Here is a 19,513-nt window from a genome sequence, read left to right as displayed (position 1 = left end):
ATTCTCTCTATCAAAGTTAATCTACCACAAGTCTGGTTATCTATAGAGAGAGGGAGCGCTCTGACAGGATTGCCGTTAAGCTGGTACATGTAGGGGGTGGAGCTACACTTCAGGTACAGGGTGCTTCCTGATGGTCTGGGATCACTGCACTGGTGAGTGATATATGTTCCGTCAGGGAAATCCTTCAGCAAATGATGGAGGTTGAAAATTTTGCCTTCATAATACTTAAGGGTATCTGCATTGTAACTGATTTTTGTTAGAGCAACACAAATAAGTGTGGGAGTTGGAATTGGGGACATCAGCTGACCGAAGTGGATCCTGAAAGGGGGGGGCTAAAACCAAGAACCTGTCATTTAAAAGGCTGTGACTCATTGTGATATTTCAGTTCACACATCAGCCCCCTAGGCTGCCACCCAATGCAGACTCTGAAGATAGAAGAGTTATGGACAGAACCAGACCATTCTGCATCACTTGCTAGGCACTGATATCACGCGTCATCTGTGGAGGAAATGGATATTAAATGATGGTGACTAACGAAGCATGTCTACAGTGTTGCGCATAAATCAATTCTGTAAAATGCGGCGTCTGTACCTGAACATTGCTGCTGTAGACTAATTTCCTGTCTCCATACTCAGCCTCATGTAACCCCAGGGCTTTTTTTAATTGCTATATGCGTGCAGTCGATTGCATCTATCACTCTGGGGAATCCTCCGCAAGACAGATGCGATTGCAAATCGCATCAATGAATATGTAGTATGCAAATGTGGCAACAGAACACAGGCTTACTCGCTGTTCCATAGTAGCCCCCATTGACGGTGCATGGGGGAAAACAACAGAAGTATTCAGGCGATTGTGAATCTCCCAGTATTCTGTTCTTACTGAGATTTCCACACATCTGATAGCATACAGGTAAGCATCCATTGCAGACAAAGGCAAGGCTATGTGTGCGGTCTGGGGTTGTCAGTGTTCATCGCTGGCAGGTAATGGCATAGGGTTCTGATAGCTTGCACAAATGTTTCATGCCGTCAGAGACCTTCGTGGGTTTTGCCTGGTTCTAAACATCTGGCTAATTTGTAAGAGAGCCACACCCAGAGCATCCTTGACAAAGGCTGCGGTCACATTTGCTAGGGATGTGAAGGGGCAGAAGGCAGGTTCTTGTGAATATTTCTGAGTCTCTCAAAAGATCTGCTCCGGAACAGGTGTGCCATGTAAAATGTCACCATGACGACATGCCCAGCTAAAGCAAATGCTTTAGTGGTATAACTAACACTGACTTAAAATCTAAAATAACTGCCTAAGCCCATTAATTCGGCTTAGTGGTACAAGTACGTCAATGTTGGCACAACTGCTGTTTGGCTTGACCGAAGAATAATCAATTTGCAAAATAGTTTATTTTTAAGCATTTTAGCATGCATTGCCTTTTGAAGTCTACAGTCAAACAACCGGCATCGTGTTCAGCATCTACTGCATTACCTCATGTTGCCTCTAGGGGGAAGCATGAACCCTTCAAAATATTATAAGCAGATTGGATGTTTCGCCAACCATAATGGTTGCGTCAGTTTTGGTTCCCCTAGCATCCTGTCATGGCATTTGCTCCTTTACTTGGAAGAGAATTGTTCATACACCAGAGATTGTGACTGTATCATTGTCCCAACAGGGAGGAGGAGTTTTTAAGATAAGTGGATATGGGGTGTGCTCCAGTCAGGCACCACCCCCCCCCCTCTAAAAAAAACACAGCAAAAGTAATCATTTTGAGCCATATGCTAACTGCCTATAGAAATCCAAAAGTAAAGTAAAAAGTAAGTCATTAGTAAGAAATACCCCACAGAGATTGAAATAGTTTATATTTAAATGGTTTACAACTCCATTAAGTGTTTCTTGAACGCGCAGGTCAGCGCGCCGGGAATGATGCATGGGTGGGTGGGTGCATTTCCAGCCTTATCAGACCAAAGCAACACACTGTGCACAGGAGCAGCCCTGATAAACCTGTTTCATACAGGAGGTGAAAGAAAACGTTAAAGGAGCTCCAGGAACACTTGAATCTAACCCGCCATCTGCCTTTCAATGTCATATTTCGTCCTTTAAAAACAACACGGTTTTGGATGCTTGCTTATCAATTTAGCTTAAACAATTTTTTGTGCAACTTAATCTATTTTAGACATGCTTCAGCAAATTTATTTAAAATATTTGCTTGACTATAGTCTCTTTTTGCAACAGAAAAAAAAGTTAATATTAATATTGACGTTGCTGTGGCGTGTGCCATTCTGGTAACCACTGCTCGGTTATCTACCTGGGATCGTTTTCTAACGTACCACAAACCGGGGTTTTTAGTGGGTGGATGAGGAATGATATATTTTTTATGCCAGATGTCGAATTACATACGAAACGCATATTTGATAAGCAAAATCCAGTGCTGTTTACATATAAACCGACATACCCTGCATAAAATCCGATCACTATCTGCACGGTATTAATACACGATACACCGCATTTACTTAGGCGGAACAAATGATCTTTCTTACTTCCGCAAGTCTAGTTATTGATTATAACATGACATTATAATACTAGTTACATACATCTAATCAATGTAAACAGTGTATCCACTCATATGTTAATTTATAAACAGTAGTGAATACAGTTACTGAAGAAGTGCCCATTACAAGCTATGTGTTTCGTCGGTTTCGATTGGCGTCCTGCCGTATGAGAGCTGCAGCCGCCCACTTGTTAAACTTGAAACGGTGCCCTTTCTGTACATGCACGGACAACAGTCTCCGCTATCTGTAATAATGAAAGTTATTGAGAGGCAGTTTCTCCATAAAACTCGTCAAATTGTTTCTGTGTGAACGTTCGTCCGTTTTCCGAATATGTATTAATATATATTTGATTTTCATAGCATAAGGTTTTTGAAAAATTATATTTTTCAAAAATAAAAATGTATATTTTTTTAGATAGCTGCTGATATTCCAATATACTCCTTAATGCACGTCGCTTTGAACAAAAGAAATAAATGTAATATGGAATTTCTTATATACTACGAAACTTCGTTTCGACGTGGCGTGTTATTCACCCAGCGACCAACAGATGTCGCCACGGCACCCATTCCCTTTAAGAGGTGCCTTTTCTGCCCTCCGTCCGCAGTGAAGTTTTATGATGCTGCCGCCGCCGCCTGCTCGCGCAGTCTAAAGATGGCGACCAGCTCGGAGCGAAGTCCCCCTCCCTTCCCCGAATCCGAGGACCAGGAGCCCGAGCTCGACGCGGCTGATGGGGACAGCGACGAGGGAGAGGACATCTTCACCGGGAACGTAAGTAAGCCACACTTTTTGCGTTTTTTTTTTCCTTTTATACTTGCCGTGGTGGGAAGTAGGCTGTAAGGGGGGGCTGCTTCTAGTGTCGAATTCAGGGCAGCCCGAAAAGTTCCGCTTCTCCGGCTAAGCTAACGGCTAAGCCAGCCGATGGGTGAAGCTTTCGCCTAAGATGTTGAGCTGCTTTACGGGTCGCGGCGGAAGCACGGGCGGGACGCGGAGTGGGACACGGACAGTGCTGGGCAAAGGCCTTTCGGTCCCGCTGTCGTCCGCGGTGCGCTGGAATGCAACAGGACACAGCTAACGGGCAGAGACCCTGGTCAGGTTCGGGTTGATTACCGGTGACGGGTCGGCGCGCCGCTTAGCCTTGGTGACCCCCTTCCCCTCCGCCCTGACTTGTTTACTTCGCTGAAACGGATTTGTGGGTGTGTGTTGTTTGTTTGGGTGACTAATTGATTTTGGCTGAGTACCCGGTCGTCCGTAGCCAGCCGATTTACGCCGCCAGCAGCTGGATGATGTTACCGGACCCACCGTCACGAGTTTTCGCGAGTCGCCCGGCCGGGTGTCACTCGGGACGCGGCCGCGAAGCGCGTTTGGGTTAGCGCACTACCGCCTGTGTGGCATGCCGCCCACTCACTGTGGACTGCTAGCATGGATCTGTAGAGCTGCTCTTTTAATCAAGTCAATACATCCATCCATCTTCTAACCGCTTATCCCGATCGGTGACAGAGTGTGTGTGTGTGTGTGTGTGTGTGTGTGTGTGTGTGTGTGTGTGTGTGTGTGTGTGGTGGGGGGACAGCATAGGACAAGAAGCTAGGGTCCACCCTGAATGAGATGCCATTCTATTGCAGATGTGGGAATGCCACTGAGCTCTGCTCAATATAGCATTTCTTCTTTTTCTTTCTCATAATTATTGTTATTTGTAGTTAGAGGAGTTACTTTGAACAGAGCAATTGAAATGTCATCAGTATTTAATTTCACCAGTCCACCGCTTCCTGGTTCTCTGCTCCCTTGAAAACGAGGATGTGGTGATTGGGCAGTTTTTCCCACAGTATCTTTTTAAAAAAAATCTGTTTTTTTACATGGTACTGAGTTCTGCTTTTGTTTTGCGGATTTTTTTTTTTGTGTGTGTTCATTTTAATCTGACTCTTCAATACACGGTAATACATGCAAGCTGTCCTTGAATGTTTGCGATAAAAGGCACCGATACCCGAGCCTCAGCCAAAGGGAAATTCTGCTCTCTGAATATACCTCTGTGGGCTCTAAGGAAACCTTAAGTTAGTGAAGTCTCTCACTGTCAGACTGGTCAGCCCTGACTGGCCCTGTCTCCAGGCTTGTCCTGTAAACATCAATCCACTGGATTAACCTTAGGTCACACAAGCTCAGTCCCCTCTTGCGAGATCAGGCCCTTCCCTCAAACAACCAAAGAGATCCTCTCTGCTGTGGAGTACTTGCATGGAGTACCTACCCAGGTATCGGTCTGTGGGTGCTAAGGTACATGACCTCCATTTTGTGGGTGTGTTTGCCGTGTTACCTGAGCAGCTGAAGTAGAAAATACTGTACAGGTGTCAGCAGCCAGGGTCTTGCCTCATGCAGGATCTGAACTGAAGTACAATGATTTCTTCCCCTTTTTGACAGACAGTCCGAGGCAGAAACTGCACTGTCTTGCAGAAGCATGAAAGTCATTGCCCTTTAGTTATGTCAAATATCAGGGCTGTTGTGTAATTCTATAGTGATCTAGTTAAGCTACCCTCTCTGCCCATTCTCCCCCCCCCCCCCCATGCTATGTTTACCCGATCAAAGCACAGTCCTTGTTAACTGATCCCCGTGCTCCTTATAGGATACAACAGGAAGCAGCTTCTGAAAACTTGCAGTATAAGGCATTCTTTATGATGTTTCATATCCTGTGCATCAAGCCCGTGTTTCCTTGCTGTCTGGCGAGCAGCTTTTCGTCTGCCGTTGCGTAATGTGTGCACGTGGTGCGTGGTTTGCAAAAAAGCGTTTCGATTTTTTTAAGTTCAAACTTCAGCTCGCGTTGTTTTCTTTTGGGTTAAAAGTCTCTTGGGTTGTTTGGCTCTGGGGTGATTCTTGAATTTTTTTAAGGTGCTGCTAATTCATACAGACGGACCAGCCTTATAATTCCACCTGAGCTCAAACCTGTGTTGAAATGTGTAATGAGAGTGTGGAATGGGACAGTTGCACTAATAAGAAACTCCCCTGTTACAAATGGTGCAGGTCAGTCTTGAAACTCTGTGGTACCAGGTAATTTATATGGGGTGTCTTACTGGGCATATTTGGGCTGAACCATCTGCATGTAAAGCTTCTTTGACTATTAAGCATGTTTTGTTGTATTGACCTTCTTTTAACTCCCTTTGGAGTTTTTATCATTTTATTATAGCCATGGTTGCTGGCATGGTATTAAAAGATAAAATAAGTAACTAAGCAACCTTATTAGCCAATGATGTGTTTTCAATCAGTGATTGACAGGGGAAGGGGGCACTCTGGTGGCCAATCAGCTTTCAGCTGGACTCAGTGCCCCTGTGGCCCCACCCCTGTATACACCCCTGCCAAATGCTCAGGTGCCGTGAAACACTTGCTTCCCTGCCGGGCAGTCAAAGGCCTCGTTTCTGTGTTTGCTCACTTTCTCACCATCGTTGTTTGCAGAGCAAGCCAGCAGAGACAAGAGCGGAGCGGCACCAGCCCCCCGTCGACGTAACCGCGAAGTTGCAGCGCGACATCCCCAGCAGTGACCCCCTGGGCGACCCGGACGCCAGCGGCGGCGACAAGAAGCCCGCACGAGACGGCAGACAGGACTTCTTCACCGAGCCGCCGTCGGACATCTTCAGTGAGGAGGCTGCCGCGAGACCTGCCAGGCCCGGACCTGCTTCCGGCCCCAACTCCAGCTCCAAGTCCAACGGCATTCACTCAGATGAAGAGCAGGATATCTTCGCAGGTATGCAATCTGGCCCAATGCTGGCCTGTTGACGTATTAAAGCCATGGGTCACCAAGGACAGTTTCAGAGGATAGATCTCATTGAAAAGCTTGTGCGGGTTTGTTTGGCTGTTGGTGTCTGTGACCAATACAGCCTGCAACTATGCATGGACCTTGTTTGCTCACAGTGGTTCTTCCGCTCCATTGGTCATGTTCAGTGGTTTATGGGAGTGTGGTCTGTCACTTTCTATTTGAGCTCCCTGTGGCTTAACTGTGGCTTAACTGTGGCCTCTTCCCGGGTCAGACGTGCTTTGTGGGAATGTTTTGGTAGCTTCATATGTATAGGGCTGTGTTTCTCAGTACAGTCTTTGGGGACCTACAGATGGTGTACAGTTTTGCACCTTCCCGGCTCCCTAGCCGAGCACCGGATTGAGAAACGTACTCGCCATGTGGTCTGATGGCTTGTTGTCATTTTTCCTTTGTTTGTTTGTTTATTTTTTTTAACCCATCATGTTTTTCTGCTGTATTCTCATAAATATAAATACAATTGGAATATAACTGAGACGTATGTAATTTAGAATCATGCACAGAAAACTGTGCGTGAGTGTCTCCACTGCCCCCTACTCTGGAGAAACCCAGCCTTGTCCGGTCTCAGCAGAGGCTCGTTGCCCGTGCCTTGGCTCATAGCCATGGTTCCTGGACTGCTCTGTAATTAGCAAGCACCTTGGCGTCTTCCCACCGGTGACTGAGATCTTTAGCTCAATCAGCTGACCCCTCTCTCGGATAGCTCAGGTTGGGCTTGTGACGTGAGTGATCTCTGAACCCGTCCAATCTGTACTATTGGGACACTTTTGCTCTTTCCCTTTAAAGAATTAATCTTTTACGTAATTCTAATGCCCAGTCCTTTAGGTCATCCCGAGTTTCCTGAGCTCTTGTTGTTGACGGCAGCTGATGCCTGGATGGCCTCCAAGCCCCTCAGTCACATGCTTGCTCTGGGAGGGGTCCCGGGCATTAAGATCAAAAGAGGTGCAGAGGTCTTTGCTTTGCATGTCCAGGAAGCGTAGCGCAGGAGTGACACTAATGACACAGGAAGGCTGCCTGACTGCATCAGTGCTTGGGGGGGGTTCAGACCCCATTGGTAGACACAGACCCACAAGCAGACTGGTAGCTGTTTTGTGAACAGTGGGCCAGTTCTGCTCAAAGTGGGTATTTGCTGATTTCACTGCTGTCAGGAGTCTAGTTTGTTATCATCCCAACGGACAGTGTACAGCTTGTTTCTGGGGGTGAGTGATAATAAACGAAATGTTGCCTATTAATATTTTTTTTTTTTTACAATTTGGCGGAAGTGAGTGTTAGGGTTATCTTCTTCTAAAGATACGCTGGAAACCAAACAGTCTCTGAACACAGAACAACACAGACAGCTGTGATGACTTTTTAACTTGCTGCAAGGGAAGCCAGGTCCTGACTTCGTGGTGTCAGCCTCTCAGTCGAACTCAACCAACTTCAAAGGAGGAACTCCCCTCGCAGCATCTTTTATTGAGGTACACAAACAGGATATGCAAATAACATTCAACATTGTTTATCGCCATGTATGGGGTGTAAATATTCAAGCGACAATTCTTAAGAAGACTTATTGCTAAATTAAGATCAAGCTGCTGCAGGGCGTTATTTCTAAGAAATGGCATCTAGCAAAATGACAATAAAAAAAGTACCTATTTCTCTAATAGTGAGCATCGGGTTAATGGCTTGTGATTGATTCCTATGTCTGGTGTCTCTCTGTTCTTTCTGTGTCTAAATGAGATTCTACACAGAACCCAAATACACACCAGTTAGATGTATTGGTGCTTCTGAATGGGCTTTCCTGCTGCTCATGGAATGAATGGAGGCTTCTGCACACTGGTGATGCGTTACCCAAAGGAGTCCTGTAACAAGCACGGACTAGCACTGTTGAGTCGTGCAGGCAGCTTCTTTCAGTAGAACATTTTTAATGAGGTGTATAGTAGGCGTTCTGTAAATACCCTGGTTTCTCTTGACTTTAGTGTTAACTTAAATGCTGCTGATTTAAGTGGAGCTGGTGAGAAAAATAAACCGCGAATCATTATTGCTTATTTTACACATTTGTGTTTAATCCACAGAAGCCACTGTCGAGCTTTCACTGGACAGCCCCCATAGCGAAAGGCGAAAGGAGACCCCCAAACCAGCAGCGAGCACCGAGTCGTCTGTCGCCGTCCAGCCAAGCGCACCGAAAACGGTGCTTAAAACGATGGCAGAGGTATGGCGCCCCCTAGTGCTCGTCCTGTTGTTGCCTCCCAGAGATGTCTGCAAACATTGGGTTAATGATTGCACACAGGCAAGAACCCAGATTTAACATTGAAAGTCAGGACACCTTGGACCTTTGGGGTCACGGTGCCGCACACACATGCAGCTGCTGACAGCCTGATTCCCGGCAGTGTTGTTCCTGCCAGCCTGGCTGACATGTATGATGTCGTTACTCTGTCAGCGACTGAGCAGCCTTGTCACTACTCTGAGCTCTGCTGGCCTTCCTGACACTTTTGGTTTGGTTTTTTTTTTTTTATTTCAGCTGGAGGAGGAGGAGAGTGAGGACAAGTTTGAGCTGAATATTTCCATCACCAACCCCGAGAAAGTCGGTAAGCTCTTCAGTGTGTGGCCACCCAGGTGATAAAATAATTTTGCGTACTGGCAGATGGAAAGCAGAAGTGGGAGTGTAGCATACTGGCAGTGCTCCACCCCATTGATGGGGAGCCCATTTTGCTGGGCGCTCAGGATCTACCTGCACTTCACTCTTTCATATATAGGAGTCAAAATTATCACTAGGCAATGATATGCTTTGAATTGGTAAGTGACAGAGGATGGGGCACTCTGGGGACCAGTCGGCTTTCAGCTTGGGACAGTGGACTCTCGTCTGTGTTTGTGGGAGGCAGACGTTAAACACCGCTCATGAACCTCACTCTGTCCCGCAGGAGACGGCATGAATGCCTACATGGCCTACCAGGTGTCCACACAGGTATGTCTGGGGCCTCGAGCTGTCAGGAGGCTTCTCTGGGAACCGGGAGGGGGTGGGGTTTCCTAGAAATGGCATCCGTATCGTGGGGCCTGCTCCTCAGCCCTCAGGGTTTAAGTCCCAGACGAGGCCTCTCCTGTGTTGTCTCTCCTTCCAGACGTCGCTGCCCATGTTCAGGAGCAAGTCGTTCACAGTGAAACGGCGCTTCAGTGATTTCCTGGGTCTCTACGAGAAGCTGTCGGAGAAGCATGCACAGAACGGCTACATCGTGCCCCCGCCCCCAGAGAAGAGCATTCTGGGTAAGCAGAGATGCTGGTCATCATGGTAATGTGATTGCGAGCCAGTTTTAAACTGCTGGATTGTGAATTTTTGGAGACGGATGGTTTTTTTGTCCCACAGTTTGCCACGGATCTTGGTTCACAGTAAACCTCAATGTGGCATAATGTTACATTCGTGTTGAGTATCGAAGTCTTCATATCAAGAAAATGAAATCCAATTTTAAGCTTATGACATGTGACATCAAATTTTGTAGTGTGATTTGAAGGAAACCAAATTATCCATCCATCCATCCATCCATTAGCTTCCGCTTGTCTGGGGTTCGGGTCACGGGGGTAGCAGCTTCAGGAGAGAAACACAGACCTCCCTCTCCCCAGCTACCTCTACCAGCTACCATGTGAAACCGAGTTGTGTTAACCTTTAACATTTTTACAGTAATTAACTTCAGCTTCCAATTTGATATTGAGGTATAGATATTTTGTTAGACTTTAGGAACTCTTAACGATAGAAAATATGTTTTGGATAGACCCAGAATGCTGTAAAATGTTGAAATGACGTAGCTGCCTTTGAAACCACAGGGAAATAAATCTTGGTAAATATTATATCAGAATAATAAATATTTTGACCACGTTGTCCGGCTCAAAAGACTGTGTCTGTTAGTCCCTGCCGCAGATTGAGGGGGCTATGATCATCAACTGTTTACCAGGTAGATGGGGGGCTGTAGATGTTATAACTCTCTGCCTGTGATCAGAATGTTACAGGTTCATATCCCATGTTTGGCAGAGTGATGTCACTCTTGGGCCCTTGAGCGAGGCTATTAACTCTCAATTACTCCTATCTCAATTGTGTGTTGCTTTCTATTTGCTAGGTCAATAAATATTTGCTGCTTTCACTGATATTGGCTATTATAAGTGTGGGTGAGGCTTTATATATTTAGTAGTGTTGTTAATTTATTTTAAGCATGAGGAAAGGATGGTTGTTGCATGAACTCAAATGTTCAGAACCCTTCGTGTTAATTTCTAAAGCTAAACTTCTGATATCTGAATTCTTAAGGTCTATCATTTTTCGTCCATCAACTCAGTTCACAAACTATCACATTTCCCAAGCTCTGTTGAATTTCATTTTCCTTTTCTATTTATAAAACCTTGGGTCACGGGTGCCACATTTGAGTTTTGTGTCTTTGACGTTTCGGATTATGAAAAAGGTTTAACGTATAGAAGGGCAGCAGGTGACTGAAACTGGTGTGCTGTGAACTTGAACACAATCGCAGTGACTGTATTTCTGTGCCGCAGGGATGACCAAAGTGAAAGTGGGCAAGGAAGACCCATCCTCCGCTGAGTTTGTGGAGAGAAGGAGGGCAGCTTTAGAAAGGTGAGTCCCACTGACTCATGACTGGGATAGGACTTGCGCTCGTGGGAGTTTTACTTGCACAAAAATGTTCTGAGGGCAGAATGAAAAATGATTGGTACAGAGAGATTCGGATTGTAGAGGCGGTGCATGCTAACAACTGGCAGGATGAAAACATCTGATTGGTTGGTCCTGCCTCCGTTAGTTGTTTGGACCCACCTCCTCTACAGTCTGATTGGTTATCTGATTGGGAATCATTTTTCTTCTGCCCTCAGAACATATTTGTGTAAGTAAAATTCCCATGAGCTGAAATGGCTGAAATATCGCCCTCAGAGGTCCTGGTGTTTTAGCTCCATCCATCCATAATTCAAGCATTCAAAAAAAAAAAGAAGCATTATTGTCATATGTACAAGTACAGTGAAATACTTGCTTGAAGAACATTAAATAGCAGATAACAGAATAGTGAAAACAATAAACTATATATAATATAAATACAGCATTCATTCACATTATATGCAGGTTACATATGATGTACTATAAAGTAGGTTAAAGTGGTAGTGGTTAATAAATGACAACGGTGAACTGGGATCATACTGCAAGTTATAATTGCGTATTTAATCCACTGTTAGTACACTGTGTGGGCAAAAGTATCGAGACGCCTGGCCATTACACGCACAGGTACTTTTATGACAGGTCGTACGTCTTGTCCAGTAGTCTGTGCTGGAGTTTTTCTTGTTGGTGTCTTAGTTTTAGCAGCGTCTGCCGGCGATAGAGATGGGCATCAGCTGTTCTGATACGTGTGAGCAGGCATGTGGCGTGAAGGTCGACCGAAACAGCTGAAAAGATCATTGGGTTTGTGGTCTCCCCTCGGTGGCAGACATGTACACGTCGCGCTGCATCCGCAAAGCCGCCGGCATCGCGGACGACCCCACAGCAACCCCTCCCACACCCTCCCCTCGCCCCCTTCCGTCTGGCAAAAGGTGGCGTAGCATACGGGCCTTCACTGCCAGGATGGGAGACGGTTTCCTCCCTCAGGACATCAGACTTCTGAATCAGAACTGAATCATAAACTGTACCCACACACCCATGCACGCTCTCACGCACATGCGCTCACACATACACGATGACAAACACATGGGGGCACGCACACACACACACACACACACACACACACACACACACACACACTGTATATCCCCTTCATTTATCACATACTGCACATTTTCTGTCCTTCTGCTGCTATTGTCTGCACATTTCTTTATTGCTATCTTGTTTTTTTTTGCACACATCTGCTATTAGAACACAGTACCTGTCATAATACTGTATTCATCCAAACTAGTACTGTTACTGCTTTTTCCAACTGCATTATACGCTGCTGTATTGTTGCTCTTGTCTTTGTCTTGCATTCTCTCTCTTTTTGCTCTCCCTGCACTCTATATTGTTCTCTCCTGCCTGCACTTGTGTAGTCTTGTGTTGTTTCTGTTTTCGGTCTTCGTGTCGCGCCATGGTCCTGGAGGATCAGCGTTTCCGCGTCTGCGTTCTAGTTCATCCCAGTGGTGTTCGATGGGGTTGAGGTCAGGGCTCTGTGCGGGACAATCGAGTTCTTCAACACCAGACTCACCCAATCATGTTTTTACGGACCTTGCTTTGTGCACTAAGGCGCAGTCATACTCAAACAGAAAAGGGCCCCGGACTGTCCACACAAAGCTGGAAGCATTGAATTGTCCAAAATGTCTTTGCTTGCATATCTAGACAATTCTGAGCTTCTAACATGTTGTAGAAGTTCCTGTGAATGTAACAGCCTGGTGTCCCAATACTTGTATGTATATGGTGTAAGTGTACTGCATGTATACACTGTGTATATTGCATATCCTTATCTATTACTATTGGGAAGATGCTGTTTCTGAGTCTTCATATCAGTGTGTCTTTTAAAGTTATCCTCACGTGGATGTTGCCACGGCATCCGTTCCTTTCAGCCGTCGGCAGGAAGCTCTGATTTAATCCGGACATGCTGCTGTGTGGAGGAGCTGTCTGATCTTGCCCAGCTAGGCCCCGGTCTCACGCTGTGACACGTCTGACTGGACCCCTCATTTTAATTCTCAAAAAGTCAGAATCGCTCATGTGAATGAGCGCGATACCACTGGTTGCTTTTAGTATAAATATTCACCAGTGCTGAAGGGAGAAACGGTCTTCAGGCACGTTCTTATCAAACCCGTGTGTCACTGAATCTTCAGGTGCAGCAGCTTGGCCTCTCCTGGGATATGAAAATGAAACTTGGAATCAGAAATCTGGCTTTAAAATCTGAGCCGTTTGTTGGTTCTTCCCTGCATGTAGATCAGTAGCTAATCCAATGAGCATCTTTGTCCCCTCCTCTCCCCCCCCCCCCCCCCCCCCCCCCCAGGTATCTCCAAAGAGTTGTTGTTCACCCCTCCCTCCTGCAGGACCCGGATGTGCGTGAGTTTTTGGAAAGAGACGAGGTAGGAGCTCTGTGGTGGGGTGCCTGGCCTCCCGTCTCCGGTGGGGGTGGGGGGGGGGGGGGCAGTGGCTTTCCCTTGCATGCAGAGGTTGGGTTTCACAGTGCAGGGAAGGTGTTGTCGTATCTGTGATAGAAAGTGTCTAAGAGTCTTTGGCAGTGGGCAGTGGCGCTCTCTCTGCAGGGGTGCCTCGTCTCCCAGTGTGCGTGTCTCGGGAAAGGTGGCACTCAAAATGTGTCGATGGAGTCTGAGTCATATACAGTATTCTGAGAAACAGAAGGTAATCGGAAAAGATTCCTGTGCCTAACGCCTATGAGGTAACGCTGGCGTGAAAGAGGGCGAAACGTATTTGGCTGCTTATCGTTTTGTGTGGGTTGGATGCTGAATACCCCTTTTAAAAAGGTGATGGTTACAGTTTTTCAGACTGTGATTTGAGGAGTGTGGTTACTGTGTATCACAGTGTTTCGCTTCACTTTGTGTGTGGTTCTGCATGGCAGTTGCCCAGGGCCGTGAACACACAGGCGCTGAGCGGTGCTGGGTTCTTGAAGATGATCAATCGGGCCACCGATGCCGTCAGCAAGATGACCATCAAGATGAACGAGTCGGACATTGTGAGTGTGACCTGCTCTGCTCGTTGGCCACGCGCCTGTGTGAGCCCAAGGTGCAGTGAGTTGTCATCAGGCTGAATCCAAGATCAGCACTGGTGAACGCCAGTGTGCACAGCGTATTTCGAAATAAAGACCTGTCACTGCCTGCCATTCAGCTGTCCGGCTATTGCTGTTGCAGTGGTTTGAGGAGAAACTCCAGGAGGTGGAGAGCGAGGACCAGCAACTCAGGAAGCTCCACGGCGTGGTGGAATCACTGGTGAACCACAGGAAGGGTAAGGCTGCCGGCGTTGCTATGGCGATGCCCACGACCCGATGAGAGCTGTCTGTATGTCACGTGTGGGCACTTTGTCTCGGAATGGAGTCTTTGTAGTGAATCTGCTGGGGAGGGGCATACCAAGTGTCAGGCCAGTGGGCTGGCCCCCCACTGACACGCCGGCTGTTGGAATCATCGCGTGTGGGTTATGGATTGGAGTGGGGGGCCCTGTCATGGGAATTAGCATGACACATTTCGGCCTTATTGTAGTATATTAAACTGTGTCAAGTGCTGTAACGGAGTGGAACTTTATGATCCGAGCGCTGACCCCTCTGCGAATGTACGTGAGCCTCGGTGTGATCCAGCCCCCATCACTGCCCCCCCCCCCCCCCCCCCCGGTGCAGACCTGTCCATCAACACGGCTGTGTTCGCCAAGAGCGTGGCCATGTTGGGAAGCTCGGAGGACAACACGGCGCTGTCGCGAGCGCTGTCCCAGCTGGCTGAGGTGGAGGACAGGATGGAGCAGCTGCACCAGGAGCAGGCTGCCAGCGACTTCTTCGTGTTCGCCGAGCTGCTGGCCGACTACATCCGGCTGCTGGGCGCCGTGCGGGTAAGCGGACCGCCTTTGTGTCTCCCTCCGTGGTCACAGTCGCTATACAAGGCTTCGACACAGCAGCCTGCTAATATTTTCCATGCCCATGTGCCTGTTTTTACTGAAGTTGTAGTGTGAATATGAAAGAGATGCGCAAATCAGCTTGGTTTGGGTCACTTTCTGTTGCCATTTTAAGATTCAAAATTCGTTATTGCCCTTTTGGGCATCAGAATTCTAACTCGCAACATTCAGTCGGTAAAATGTACTGTAACAGTACTAGATCGGAGGAGACATGACTAGGTGCTGCAGAGGTATGTGTTCATAGAATAAATATCGAATAAACAGACAAAATGACTGAGATGCTAGATGTGGGTAAATAATTTATGAATTACTATAAGATAAATGAAAGATGACTGGAATATGGTGAAGTAATGTACAGTGTGTGTAAAGCCTTGGTGAGTGTTCTCCAGTAGGCCTGCCCGATGTGAGTGCAGATCTGCAGTGTGTGTAAAGCCTTGGTCAGTGTTCTCCAGTAGGCCTGCCCGATGTGAGTGCAGATCTGCAGTGTGTGTAAAGCCTTGGTCAGTGTTCTCCAGTAGGCCTGCCCGATGTGAGTGCAGATCTGCAGTGTGTGTAAAGCCTTGGTGAGTGTTCTCCAGTAGGCCTGCCCGATGTGAGTGCAGATCTGCAGTGTGTGTAAAGCCTTGGTGAGTGTTCTCCAGTAGGCCTGCCCGATGTGAGTGCAGATCTGCAGTGTGTGTAAAGCCTTGGTGAGTGTTCTCCAGTAGGCCTGCCCGATGTGAGTGCAGATCTGCAGTGTGTGTAAAGCCTTGGTCAGTGTTCTCCAGTAGGCCTGCCCGATGTGAGTGCAGATCTGCAGTGTGTGTAAAGCCTTGGTGAGTGTTCTCCAGTAGGCCTGCCCGATGTGAGTGCAGATCTGCAGTGTGTGTAAAGCCTTGGTGAGTGTTCTCCAGTAGGCCTGCCCGATGTGAGTGCAGATCTGCAGTGTGTGTAAAGCCTTGGTCAGTGTTCTCCAGTAGGCCTGCCCGATGTGAGTGCAGATCTGCAGTGTGTGTAAAGCCTTGGTGAGTGTTCTCCAGTAGGCCTGCCCGATGTGAGTGCAGATCTGCAGTGTGTGTAAAGCCTTGGTGAGTGTTCTCCAGTAGGCCTGCCCTATGTGAGTGCAGATCTGCAGTGTGTGTAAAGCCTTGGTCAGTGTTCTCCAGTAGGACTGCCCGATGTGAGTGCAGATTTGCAGTGTGTGTAAAGCCTTGGTGAGTGTTCTCCAGTAGGCCTGCCCGATGTGAGTGCAGATCTGCAGTGTGTGATAACATTGTACGATAAATCAAAAAATATTGAAGCATGCATATTAGCTATATAGTGTCGATGTCTTTCTGCTTAATTGGGTACACTGCTGCACTGAACTAAATATACATTAAAAATCTATAAAAAAAACGTGTCGGTTATACTATCAAGCTAAATGTAAACATTTTCTTAATACCCTCCTTTTAATACATTTGTGAACATTTTCATATGCTAATTATCAGTAAAACATGTTGCCGTCAAGCTAAATATACATTATTAATAAAACAACAAGAATTCTTATTAAGTTATGTGGTTAATATCAATAAAACAATAAATATACATGAGCGATCTAACAAAACACATTAAACCATAATAAATGTCAGTTATGCTATCACGATAAATGATTCGTAATAATACAAACACCTTTTTGAAAACATCTGTGAACGTGTTTTATTGACATAACGTTTGCTGCCGCAGTGAAGTCGAACTTGGAACTTGCAGGGTAAATCGAAACTTACGATTTGCGTCATCGGCCAGACAGCTGGTCGTCACATCACAGAAGGATGGAATTTGCACGGTGGCAGAGAAGTCGCATGACAGCTCTGATGGGTCAAATATTCGCATGCTGAGTGACTGCATGGTGCATGTGCATAAAATGATTTTTCTTATCGCGTCACTGGCAATTTTTTGCGAGGTGTTTATCGTACATGTTCATATTGCGACGGTGACGAAAAATCGGCATAATTCCTCAGTGAAGCCTGGCCTGCTCTTGCGAACTTAAATAGCTAGTTGGGGGCCCTGTGTGGTGGCCGAGTCCCTCCAGGTTTGGTAGTTAACTCCGTGTTTGAGGTACTTCTGGCTTGTTGATCGTGCACATTCCTCCTACCCCCCCCCCCCCCACCACCACCACCTCCAGGGTTGCTTCGATCAGCGCATGAAGATGTGGCAGCGGTGGCAGGATGCACAGGTCACGCTGCAGAAGAAGCGGGAAAACGAGGCCCGGCTGCTGTGGGCCAACAAGCCGGACAAGCTGCAGCAGGCCAAGGAGGAGATTGCAGAGGTAAGGGGGGGACCACACGCCCAGCGGCTGTCAGTAGGGAGGGGCGTGCCCAAAGGCCTGCTGTTGCTATAACCCTGGTAAAAAAAAAATCCAATTTCACTTGCCAGCTTTTTGTCCAAAAGCGGCTGCCGTAGTTTAAACACAGTTACGTTGAGGTAACCTTGGTGTCTGCAGTCTGCCATCAGCGCTGCCTCCTCTGAACCCGTCCCGCTTTTGTTCTCTTTGCGTTCATCTCAGTGGGAGACCAAGGTCACTCAGTACGAGGCTGACTTTGAGCGCATCTCCACCACGGTCCGCAAGGAGGTGCTTCGGTTCGAGGTACGCTGCTCTGTCTGGCGCCGGACGCCGGGTGGTGGGGGGGGGGAGAGAGAGTGAGTGGGACAGGATGGATGGGGGGGGGGGCGGCGGCTCATGAATAAACAAACCTCTTCTGTCTTCAACAGAAGGACAAGGCCAGGGACTTCAAAAACCAGATTATGAAATACCTGGAGTCTCTGCTACATTCACAGCAGCAGGTAATAGTGCGAGGACGCCCAGTGCTCGTGAACTGGCTGTGACTGTACAGGAACAGGATGGTGACCCCTCCTCCCCCCCCCCCCTCCTTTATTTCAGCTTATCAAGTATTGGGAGGCTTTCCTACCCGAGGCCAAGGCGATTGCGTGACGTGGAGGGAAGGGGCAGCCTTTCAATACTTTACCTCTCGCCTATAAACCAAGGAAAGAGCCTACGATGCCAGAAGGGGAAAGAGTACAATCTATTACATTTTTATTCATCATAAACCTATAGCTCTTCATCTTAACTGTATTAATAATTGTATATTTTTCAGTTAACTTCCACATATTTTCTTAATAACAAACTATCTTGTTATTGTCGACTGCTTGCTGGTGAGGTTGGGTGGAGCTGGGTGGAGCTGGTTTTCATACTGGAGTTGTTTTTTTTTTTCCTCTTTTTTTTACCCTTTTCTTTCCCACTGTGACTGAAATCACTGCGGAAGCTGCTGGCATCACTCTGCTGATGCGTAGCAGGTGAGTGGATGTGTTTGACAGCAGATGGCGCTCTCTGCCAGTTGTTTACAGTGGATACCGGGGTTTTTTTCTCGCGCCTAGCAGGTAGCGATGAGCACCTGTTTTCCCTTAAGTGCAAATATAGTAGTTTTGACTCAGCACATGTTCATTTCTTGGATATTGACTTATTTTCCTTAGTATTCTTGAACGTTGAAAATCTCTGAATCATGACTTTTGATTTGGTAATATGAGACGTTACTTTGCAGCGTCTCTGTCAACAGCTCAGGCTCGATCTAGTATCTTCCCATACATCTTTAACTTAGTCACCACCTCGCGGTGGCTTTTCTGTGGAAGTGGCGTGTGCTACATCTACCCATAATCCTCTTGGGTTGAAGAGTTAATGTGTGCAGCTTGCCAACCAGCTGAGATCTGGCGTTATCTGTGGCTGAGGCCTAGACTTCTAAGTCAGGACAGCATAAAAACACCTTCCTGTGTGTACTAAGTGTCTGTATGTCAAAGGGTTACTTTTAAATTGGGGGCAAAACACATGCTATCTGGGGACGGGGGCAAGCCATGGTCCCGTGAACCTGTATTTGACAGCCACTGCGGGTTTCAGTTTGACACTGGGGCTGAGGTGAGACCGTTGCCCTGGTATAACAGCACTTAATGCCCCGTTTGCAGTGGAGTGCAGGTGTCCTGCCGCGAAGCATGTTTCCACACTGGCCTCTCGTCAGCCTCACTCAAGCCCCTGTTACCCCAGAACCAACCGCCTTTCAGACACGAGACAATCTGCCCCTGATGTCAAAGCTGATGACTGTTCAGTGATATGAAGTTAATATTCTCGCGAGGTAACTGAACATTTTAGCCATATGCCAATATATAAATGTACAGTTCCTTATTTTAAACAGGTAAAGGTCCGTCAGATATATCAAACTCTTTTGTACTGATTTAACTCTATTAACTGACAGAATTCGTAGTTTGGGTTTACGCTGCAGTCCTGCCTGGGTAAATTTGCACGGTTGACGACATGTTGACCCTTGCTCCCCCCTCCCTCGGGTGGCAAGGTCTCCGTAGGGGTGGGCAGTGTGCCAGTGCGGATGCAGTACATGGATGTTTACTGCAGACGTCATCACCGCTGTTTGGTCAGGTCAGACGTGACAGTCGCTTTAACTGCCAAAAAAAAAAAAATGTGGAAATAAAGCTCGTTTCATAAAAGCACTGTGGTCTTTCTTGAAATAGTACAGAGAGCGTTTAGTAATATTCTATGTGGTTTATTGTTTGACTGGGTGAATCACATGTCACAATTTTGCTTATCTGTGAAATGAGACATCCTCTTTT

General features: G+C 47.0%; 1 protein-coding gene across 2 annotated transcripts; it reads left to right on the top strand.

Moving 5' to 3' along the window:
* The first annotated feature begins 3,143 nt into the window (after positions 1–3,143).
* On the top strand, positions 3,144–19,390 carry LOC125705876 (sorting nexin-1-like). Of its 2 annotated transcripts, XM_048972204.1 has the most exons (15): positions 3,144–3,302; positions 5,967–6,255; positions 8,370–8,506; positions 8,816–8,882; positions 9,216–9,259; positions 9,414–9,555; positions 10,825–10,903; positions 13,281–13,356; positions 13,851–13,964; positions 14,140–14,233; positions 14,619–14,824; positions 17,028–17,171; positions 17,409–17,489; positions 17,615–17,686; positions 17,784–19,390. In XM_048972204.1, exons 1-15 carry the CDS (start codon positions 3,186–3,188, stop codon positions 17,832–17,834), a joined length of 1,713 nt encoding a protein of 570 aa, XP_048828161.1. In that variant the 5' UTR covers positions 3,144–3,185; the 3' UTR covers positions 17,835–19,390. The 2 variants fall into 2 exon arrangements, with proteins under 2 accessions (XP_048828161.1, XP_048828162.1); XM_048972205.1 differs by lacking the exons at positions 3,144–3,302; positions 5,967–6,255 and adding an exon at positions 6,300–7,775.
* Positions 19,391–19,513: the final 123 nt, after the last annotated feature.

Source organism: Brienomyrus brachyistius, chromosome 13, assembly GCF_023856365.1.
Source record: "Brienomyrus brachyistius isolate T26 chromosome 13, BBRACH_0.4, whole genome shotgun sequence".
NCBI lineage: Eukaryota > Metazoa > Chordata > Actinopteri > Osteoglossiformes > Mormyridae > Brienomyrus > Brienomyrus brachyistius.
The sequence above is the reverse complement of the archived record's forward strand: the minus strand, read 5'-3'. Positions and strand labels throughout refer to the sequence as shown.